The sequence below is a fragment of the Salvelinus sp. IW2-2015 genome, linkage group LG25, assembly GCF_002910315.2.
Source record: "Salvelinus sp. IW2-2015 linkage group LG25, ASM291031v2, whole genome shotgun sequence".
NCBI classification, from domain to species: Eukaryota; Metazoa; Chordata; class Actinopteri; order Salmoniformes; family Salmonidae; genus Salvelinus; species Salvelinus sp. IW2-2015.
Genome location: NC_036865.1, coordinates 21,335,712 through 21,345,717, shown reverse-complemented (window position 1 = coordinate 21,345,717; position 10,006 = coordinate 21,335,712). Strand labels below are relative to the sequence as shown.

Here is a 10,006-nt window from a genome sequence, read left to right as displayed (position 1 = left end):
AGCTTTGGGCTATACAGTTTATTTACACACAGCTTTGGGCTATACAGTTTATTTACACACAGCTTTGGGCTATACAGTTTATTTACACACAGCTTGCCTCCTTGGCAGGGACATGTTTGAGACCCTCTCCTAGGAGAAGGTGAGGCTGGTATCTTGAGCCACGCCCTAAGCTACTTGGTAGTCAGGAGGTGTGAGCTGTGAGGAGAGTATGGCTTAATGGAAAGAAATGACTGGTCCTCTCTAGCCACACCCCCCAGGGTCTGTCCCTCAACAAGCCGAAGTGAAATGGATGTGGCGGCTAGGAGGAAAATACCTCCCCTGCACCTAGCGTCCCCTCCAACCATCCATCTCCGTTACTCGGGCTTCAGGTTGAGCTCTAGGGCTTGTCTGTCAGGCAACTCCCCCATGTGTGAGGCCCTCATCTGGGGGAGGTGGGAGCAGGGTGGGAGCGGGTCCATCCACTGGACATCCAGCCTAACTGAAATAGATGTCCAGTCAGTGACTCACCAGTGCCTGGATATGGGCTGCCTACAGACCTATCTTAGTAGCTGGTGAATGCTGCTGTCCATTTCCATACTGGATCCATGCACAGGTCTAACATTTTGCATATTGTCTGTGTGTGTATTTTAGGGTTCACAAAATCTGTTTCATTTTTCAAAAAATGACTTTGAATTAATTACAGGGCAACAGCAAAACATAACAAGCTAACTTTTATCCGAACACAGGCGGGGCAATGTTCTCATAGAAACAGTGGAACCATGTGGTGTGTGGAAATCTGACGCACCCCTTTGTGATGGGATTTGGGAGTGTTTATTGATTGACATGACTGACATGCTCCTTCCTTCCTCTCTCTCTGTGCAGGGTGTGCCCAAGCCTATAGCAGTGGAGCCATGTTGGGGGAGCAGGGCCGGCGTACTGACCGTCCTCRTGTGTCTGCCCAGAGTCCCTTCAGGAATACCCCCTCCTGGCCAGTCTGGTAAGCACCTGTCTCCTCTCCACTTAGTGTCTGGCCTCTAGACCAGCCCTTCTCCCAGATCTACCACATGCTTCAKATACCACTATTTCCCTCTACCATTCCAGATATATACTGAGTATACCAAACATAAGGAACATCTTCTGAATATTGAGTTGCACCCTTTTTGCCCTCARAACAGCCTCAATTTGTCGGGGCAAGGTGYCGAAAGCGTTCCACGAGGATACTGGCCCATGTTGACTCCAATGCCTCCCACAGTTGTGTCAAGTTGGCTGGATGTCTTTAGGGTGGTGGACTATTCTTGATACACACGGGAAACTGTTGAGCGTGAAAAACCCAGCAGTGTTGCAGTTCTTGACACAAACGGATGCGCCTGGCACCTACTACCATACAAAGGCACTTAAATATTTTGTMTTGCCTATTCACTCTCTGAATGGCACACATACACTATCCATGTTTCAATTATCTAAAGGCTTAAAAATCCTTCTTTAACCTGTCTCCTCCCCTTCATCTACACTGATTGAAGTGGATTTAACAAGTGACATCAATAAGGGATCATAGCTTTCACCTGGTCAGTCTATGTCATGGAACGAGCAGGTGTTCCTAATGTTTTGTCCACTCAGTGTAGAACAAAAGAGAAAAAGTTTAATTTAGAAAATACTTCCTTCTACTATCTATCTGTCTTTATCTCTGTCTCTCTCTGTCTCTCTCTGTCTCTCTCTGTCTCTCTCTGTCTCCCTGCCTTCTTGCTTCAACCCTCTCTCCTCACCTCCACCTTGCCCAGACAGCTGCTGACTGAAGCATGACAGCATAGAGAGGTGAAAACTCTCCTCTCCTCACCCAACCTCCCTTACCTATCCTCTTTCTCTGTTAGATCTCAGCCCCACCTCCTCTACAACCCAATCTCTGCCAGACTGTCTTCATCTCCTTCAGGCAGTTACATTTGGAAACCTGTGTACCATCTGTGTTTGACGGACACAGATCTACCAGCTATTCGGGGCTTTGATTTGAGAGAGAGAAGGAAACTTGTTATACCGGGAGGAATTATCTGTTGGATCGATTGTTCCCTCCAATAGGTTTTCCAGCAGAGCCCAGATGACCTCCTGTTTCTCCTAAGAGGATACGTGATATTTCAGAGGTGCTGAATATGCCGCTGTGCTGTGGATAGATGAATAGGGAGATGACCATTTGAATGGCACACAGTGTCACAGAGATGAGCTAGGGACTGCTTTAGAACTTGTATCACTGACAGCACCCAGCTAAATATGTCTTTCCCTCGGTCACTCTTTCCCCTTAAACACACAAGCACACATTATCTCTCTCTCTCTCTCTCTCTCACTCACTCTCTCACTCACTCACTCACTCACTCTATCACTCACTCTATCACTCACCCTATCACTCACTCTCACTCTAACACTCACTATATCACTCACTCTATAACTCGCTATCACTCTCTATCATTCACTCACTATATCACTCACTATATCACTCACTATATCTCTCACTCACTCACTATATCTCACTATCTCTCACTCACTCTTCCTCTCTCTCTGCCTCTCGCTTTCTCTGTTTCTCTGTTTCTCTCTTTCTCACTTATTTTATTCCTCTCCTTTTTCTCTCCTGTTTCCCCTGAAGCCCAGGTCTTTCTGAGAGAGTGCTGTCAGCTCATCATGCAGGTATAATAAACTAGCTGAAATACGAGCAGGTGTTAAAGTGACTGCAGCAGGAAGCCTGTAAAAGACGGTAGAAGTTAAGCACTTTGCAAGGCAGCAGGTTATCATGCTGGGAAAAGCTGCTTATATTACATTTAGAGGAGCCTAAAAGCCACCAGTACTGGGAAAATAGTAGCAGCTTATAAGTTCAGCCAGTAAGTGCAGGCTACGATACTGGCTACTGCTGCTGGGTAAATGCATACTGTACAGTCAGTCCCTTGAGGATTTCAGAGTTTTTTGTGATAGTTGCGGCCAAAAATGCTTGATTTTGATTTTGCTGCGGTAATTCTGACATTTTGCATGTCAATTAGCGATTTTTATAAAAAAWWTYAAGAAATGTGGGACGAGTGAAAAGTTTGTTGACGTGGGGCTTGATTGAACCATTTCATGCAGTCAAAGTGCGGTGATTGGTTAACATTGCTAGCCCTCTTTTTGTAGTGCAGTGGTCGGACAGTTTTATGCGGTAATATTGGGGTGATTAAGAATTTGATATGCATATCATACATGGAACTATWGTAATGGAAGTGTTACTCTGCAGTAAGTCCTGGAGCAGTGCTGTGAAACCAGGAAGAGGGAGGGCATTGGAATGCCTCAGGGGCTTTATGGGACACTCGGGGTGTAAACTGGAAATGGCTATTTAGCTGGTCCCATCTGATGTGGGCAGACTGGTCAGGGATAGATGCCTACACCAGTTAGTATGTGAGTGTGGGTGTGTGTGGGTGGGTGGGTGTGTGTTTGTGCATAGGTGTGTTTTTCAGTTTGTGTTTGATGTGTCAGTGTGATGTGTCAGTGTGTGATACATTAACTACCTTGTCATGTGCCCAGGAACCATCACTCTCCTCTGAATATTCCAAAATACTAGACACATTTAAAAGTGCAAATATAGTCAGATGTTAACCCAGTAACATCCTAACTTCAAAGACTAACGACATAGCCCCAGTCTGGTTAATGTGGAGAGGATTATTCTGTGATGTAGAAAATAGTCAGAATTGTCACACTGTGTTACCACTTAGAAACATGTATAGTATGCATGATGATGCTGGACAATACAGTTTTGTGTAGATTAGTTTTTCCCTGAGTACTACGCTTTCATGTGTGTGTCGCTGGAAGTTCTGGGAGGTATGTGAGGAAAGGTTCAGAGAAGATCAGAGAGATCGCTAGGAATGCAAACGCACACTAACAGAGAGAAAGAAAGAGAATGGTAGATAAAGTCCTCTGAATGAAACAGACTATTTCACCCTCCTTCCCTTGCTTTATTTTCTCTCTCTCTCTTCTCTCTTCTCTCTTCTCTCTCTCGCTCGCTCTCTCTCGCTCTCCTTTTTCTCGCTCTCTCTCGCGCGCGCTCTTTCTCGCTCTCTCTCTCTCTCTTTCTCTCTCTCTCTCTCTGGAGAGGCCCTTCTAGGATCAGAGCTGTTCCACCATTGATCTGAGTGTGTGTGGAAGTGAAGTCACTTTAGGCGTGCTCAGCCCGTTCCCAGCATTCTCTGTGGACTCACTTCAAGAGGAATGTTTCATGAGCACAAGTTATTTTTACCTCTCTTTGTTTTTTCGTCTGCTCTCTCGTCGTTCCTTCCCCTAGTAGCGTCACCATTATCTGACCCCCTTCCTAGAAGCGGGGAAGAGGAATGTATACAATTGTTTGTGCAGTGAAAGGCATCCCCTGCATGCAGTCCTTGTTTTAATATTTAACGGCGGCAGTTTCAAACTGAGTCTCCTCTCTCTCCTTATGTGGCGGTTCAGAACTCCATAGTAATCCGCCTCTTAGAATCTTAACGCTTTTTCTGATTTTGGGAAGTGTGTGGATGTTGGGGTGCTGGGGTTTTTGTGCCAGGTAGAGCAGCTCTATCTGGTCCAGTGCTCTAACACATTGTTCTGTAATGCTGCTAACAGCAGAGCTGAGGCTCCCAGGATAGCACAGGTGGATAACGGGTTCATCTTCATAGGAAAAGGCACATACCGACAATATCCATACATAACACCAGGGAGGAAATGTCACCTTTCAACTGTAGTTTCCCCATCTGCTATAAGTAGTATACGTTTTTGTTGTATAGGTTGTTATCTGGTATAGACAATCTGCCTGCATGTACACAAACATACCCACAAACACCCTCCTCTCCACAGGCCTGTCTCTAAGTCCACTTCTCTAAGCCCTTGTGTGTCACTGCTTGAAAGTGCTCTGCTGAGAAGACCAGGAGCAGCTCCATCCCTCCACCAACACACACACACTCCCTTGCGCACACAATCACACCCTTCTTATTCTGCCTAAGTCAGTGTAGGGGTGGCTCTAACCAGGCCTAATAATTCATTCAGACTAATAGTTGAGTGGGGAGTTATTGTAGGAATGTGCTAACTTTGATTCCAACCTACTGGAACTAGCTGCTTAGTGAGGAACTCCCCCTGAATGTAGGGAAGTTGGTTTTAACATAAAAAAATGTCTGAGGAAGGGTGTGTACTTTTAAAAGTCAGTCTTCTCAGACAGACTTACAGCTGGTGCTGGATTGGCACATGGATAAAATATCCGACAGACAGACATGCTCCAATTTGCTGAAGGGACAGAGACTGACAGATAGACAAATGGATGGACATCTGTTTATCTACCTCTAGTTTCCCTGCTACTTCTCATCCTTCCATCATGTCTACCTCCTCCTCCATTGTTGTGGGCCCCTAATGGATGAGAACTAGGTCAAGACAGGGAAGGAGCCATCTGCCTGCCAGATACCAGCATGTTCTCAGGGGTTTAAACATAGTCTCAATACAAACACAGCAATCCCCTTCTCATCAACGATAATCTGCCTATTCAGGAGGAGAGGTGGACCAACCATGACAGAGAGAGTAGGAGAGAAAGGAAGAGTGGGAGAGGGAGAGAGAGAGCAGGATGGAGGTGTGAAGGAGATCTATTGAACAAGTGCGGTCTGAGGTAAGAGTCTGTGGTGGCGCCCTCATCACCCAGAGACTAGCGATTTGCATTTAGCTGTGGTGTCTGTAGAGACATGTTTTCCAGTCCCAGGTAACCCGCTGGTTGATAAATCCCTTGGCGTTCCCCAAGCCAGCGGAGGAAAATGAAGAAAAAACACAATCAGGGCCCAGTTATCTCTCCTGTTCTGCTCCATCTCTCTATCTCTCTCTCCGCCGTGCTGCTCCCAATGTTGCCCCGTTCCCCATCACAGCCTCGTGGTCCGGTGGCCTGGGCTTTTCCTGAGCGCATTAARCTAACGTGCTGCTGAGTGTGTTGAGGAAAGATTAAGCACACAAAATAAAGATATGAGTTAAACATTTTTCCTTAATCCCTTTTTCTTTTGGAATGATGTCACCATTATTGGGAATGTACGGGAATGCTAGTGTATGGTGTTCTGTTTTCAGGCAGAGTGTCTATGAACATCCAGCCTTTGGGCTCTCTTTCTCTCTCTGGCCTACAGTGCAGGCTGGGTCCACTACAGTGTTGTTCTGAGGGTACCAGAAGCATCATCTTGTCTGTGACCATTCCCCCTGTGTGGGTGTGAGTGGAGAGCTGGCTGACAGTGATGTGGGAACCAGAGCAGATTGACCCAGAGTGGATCCTCTATGTAAACYTTTCATTGACTTCCAGTCTAAGATAGTATCTACCCTGAAATGTTTGGTGATGGGGTTTTAAAGGACTATTAATAAGTAGATTTATTTAACATATGAAAAAACAGTATGCAWTAAATTCCGTTACTATAGGAACTGCCTTTGGGATGAAGCTGGCACATCTGGTCTATGTTGTCAACCACATTTTACACATTGTCAGGTGAAGATATCAACCTAGGACAAGGTTTCAACAAGGATTCTCACTCTCCTGTTTGTTTTAATTTTCTGTGCATTTGGGGTCCCTTCCTGTTCGGAAGCACTTTGTACATTAATGGTCCAGGAACCTCACCTGACAAAACAATCCCATTTATAGGTTTCATTAGCAGGGAACGCCCTTCACCTCCACTCATCTGTATCCTGATTTGATTATGTTGTCCAATTAATTGAATTTGAGATGGGTATCTCATGTTATCCAGAAACCATTGGCTTTAAATAGTACTCTGTCATGACCAAAAAGCTATTTTGTAATTAGCGTTCATCTTCGGTTGAGTTACCTCAACTGGCATCTAGAAAGACAACTTTTTCATGAAATGTTTTTAGTTTTTGATAAAAATAAAAGTCGTTTTTTTATTTTTTTTATTTGAAGTGTGTAAAGTTTGTCTTTCAAGGGTTACACATGGTGGTGGTTTCTATCCAAGAGTAGTGGTGGCTTTCAATCTCATGCTGTTCAAGGTCAGACATATTAGCTGCAGTGTTACATGTAGTGATTGCTATAGAAAAGTGTCAGGTAACTGTGTTGGAAGGATCAGGATTTGGAGTGAAGGGGCTGACAGGTAATCTGGTCTAGGATGGTCCCACCGACCAGACACGTCAGACTGTAGACTAGAGTGTCGGCCCAGGCTCTTTGCTCTCCTCCACCCCCGTCTTCATCCCTCCATCCATCCCTGTTTAAGTCGTACATCTTGTTTTATAATCAATGCTGAAGGCCTGCCTTCTGTCCGTGGCAGCGGGCAGCAAAAGACGGTGGAAAAGGGCACTGAAGCGATTTTTGCGATGAAGGGCGCACTGTGGCTGGACCAGACAGACACACACACACACACACACACACACAATTGGTTTTCCATCTGCAATAACCCAGGAATCACTGGTGTGTGAAATGCTTAAGCATGTTGTGTCCAAATTGGTGAGCTTTTCCTTGTTTTTCTGTTTCGTTTTTTTGGCTGCATACAAGACGATTTAGTCCCTGTCCTAATGAGTATACTAGTCAAGCCTACTGCTGTACAGAGGGCAAGCCATGCTGAAAATCCATATGAATTACAGCATGCCAACAGAACGCAGGAACATCTGCTGTCATTGTGTTCTCTACTTGTCTGCCTTTTGGAGAAAATAGCTGACCAATCAGATTGTTGTATTGAGAGAAATAACAGCCTAGAGCAGCCCAGAGGGGTGTAGAGCTATGCTTCAGTGACCTGTAGGCCGTCGTTGCATCCTGCTGAACTCTGATATGTGAGGGCTTGGACTAGAGTTGGGGAGGTGGTGCTAGGGAGTTGGGAATGGATTTAAGCTGGCGGGAGGCAGTGAGCTCATTACTGGTCACTGTGTTTTACCTGCCACGCTGCTGAGTCTGTTTACTTTGAAGCTCACCTTACTTTTTCTGTCTCCCTCCCTCCTCCCTGTAGGCATTGCCATCGCCAGTGCCCTGATCGACACCTCACAGCAGAAACCTGGAGACTTCAGAGACAAGTACCATGGCCTGAAGAACCGTAAACCGCATGCAGTAACGCATCAGGGGACCTGTGTTTGAACCGCCTGACCGAAAGGGGAGCCTGAAAACACCTGAAAGGACCGCAAACGCTTCTGTTTTCTGACAAGTTCTTGCTCTCTTTTTACCCGTCTCTCAACAGCACGGCGTGCTGAAGTGAACCTGATGATAACGGAAGCCCTTTATTGTGACGTTGAGTGTCCGCTTCGTGTGCCTCCTCACCTCCACACTCTGTAATGGAGTTTATCCAGAGTGACTTGTCTGCTCCCTGGTTGGGTCTCTGCCCAGCCCAGCTGGGGGGTTCTGCACATCCCATTGGCTCTCAGCCAGGAAGTTTCTAGTCTGCACTTCCTCCCTGTGGATACATCTCCTTAAGAGTTTAGGAGGAGCAGGTCGCCACTTGAGGTTTGACTGTCATGTGACGTGAGTCTGAAAGAACAATGCCAAGGGCCTCTTGCAGATGAGATATGTGCTCATTTTGATACAAAGACATTAGAGAGAAAAAAGCTCCCTCGTGTTTTCTGTTGTGTTTTCTTTTAATGTATGGTCTGCCCAAATTCAATCCATGCTAAATAAACAGAGCAGCATATGGGTCTAGAATAACTTGACTTGACTATATGATGGCCTCACTCTGAGTTAGAATATCCTGTGCTGAAAGACRGTTCTGAGTTCCTCACAGTATGCACCAAGAGCCTTGACTTAGCCTACCAGCAGTAGAGTATGTCACGGGCCAATGAAGAAGTTGGATGCAAAGAACAGCAAAAAAAGAAAGAAAACTTGTATATCAGAAACGAAACCTGCCTGTGTTTATTATGTTAAGGTCATTGTCAAAGCGCAATGGCATGACATGTATTCTGGCATTCAAATGCATGTCCTTTCCATGTTTCATAGCTGTGATGTTTCAACATATTTCTCATTATCCGTCAACACATATCCTTTATACATATCAAGGTTTATTTAATTATAGATTTAGAATATAAAATACTATTTTAATTACTACTCATATTGTTTTATTTTGCCATCTTTTATTGTGAATGATTGTGTTTCTAATGAAATGATGAAGACAATACGATCATAAAAGGTACTTAGTTCTAATGTTTTCTTGTACAGTATGTTAATAATTAAAATWATTAAAAAATARAAATATTAATTTAACCTAAATCCAGGTCCATTAATTTGTTTTACACACTTACTCAGCTTCAATCATGCAAATCGATTCAGCCTATAACATTCTCAGGCCCTGTTCCAAAATGCTACATTCATTTCCTTTCCTACTCTCTGGGATTACTTCAAGGAAGAGAGGAAGGAAGCATGAATTTTTTCAAAGTATCGAAAGATAACCTCTGTCAGGGTGTGGGTCCTGTGGTTCCTTCATCCCACAGTATCATATGAAGAAATCTTTTTTTGTTTCCATTTTTATATTTCTTTTACTTATTTTTGGCATTTGGACAGTTTGACTGTTTTCTCTGTATCACTTTGAAGTTCATTGTGTTTACACTTTTATCCGAAGCATCCCATGTTCTGTCGCATTTTGTTCTGTCTTGTAAATCATTGTAAACGTAACCTAATAAATGGTTTACGCTTTTAAATGTACATAAGAAATGTATAAATGTGAGAAACCTGATGTTTTCCGTTTAGGTGAATACTACATGTAATGTATCTTACACCGATCTGTTGAAATGTGTATGAATGAAGAGCTGCTCACCTCATTATTTTCTTCATATGGGCATATTGTGTAAAGTTACAAATAAACATTTTGATGCTTCTTCATACTGTAATTTCGAAATCGCTCCTTCGTATTTTGTTGTCTCAAGCTTWATTGATTTGATGCTCAGGATGTCAATATGATTGATTTACAAGCAGAGAGTACATAAAGAAACTGACATCGGACACCTTGATAGATCCAGCTGAATGATGTCTTGGTTTGATCGCTCAGTTGAACGTGTGTTGATTTTGAATGTTTCTTAAGACTAGTTATATTTCCTCAAACACTTACATTGAATGTCTAATGTT

At 44.1% G+C, this 10,006-nt stretch overlaps 1 protein-coding gene across 1 annotated transcript in view; it reads left to right on the top strand.

Annotated features, from left to right (window-relative positions):
* The window catches only part of LOC139023013 (attractin-like protein 1), a 203,572-nt gene extending 193,801 nt beyond the window's left edge, over positions 1-9,771 (top strand). Inside the window, exons 12-13 of the mRNA XM_070434987.1 lie at positions 862-976; positions 7,911-9,771. Coding sequence (XP_070291088.1) covers positions 862-976; positions 7,911-8,035 — 240 coding nt within the window. The 3' untranslated portion in view covers positions 8,036-9,771. The remainder of the gene's footprint in view (positions 1-861; positions 977-7,910) is intronic.
* Positions 9,772-10,006: the final 235 nt, after the last annotated feature.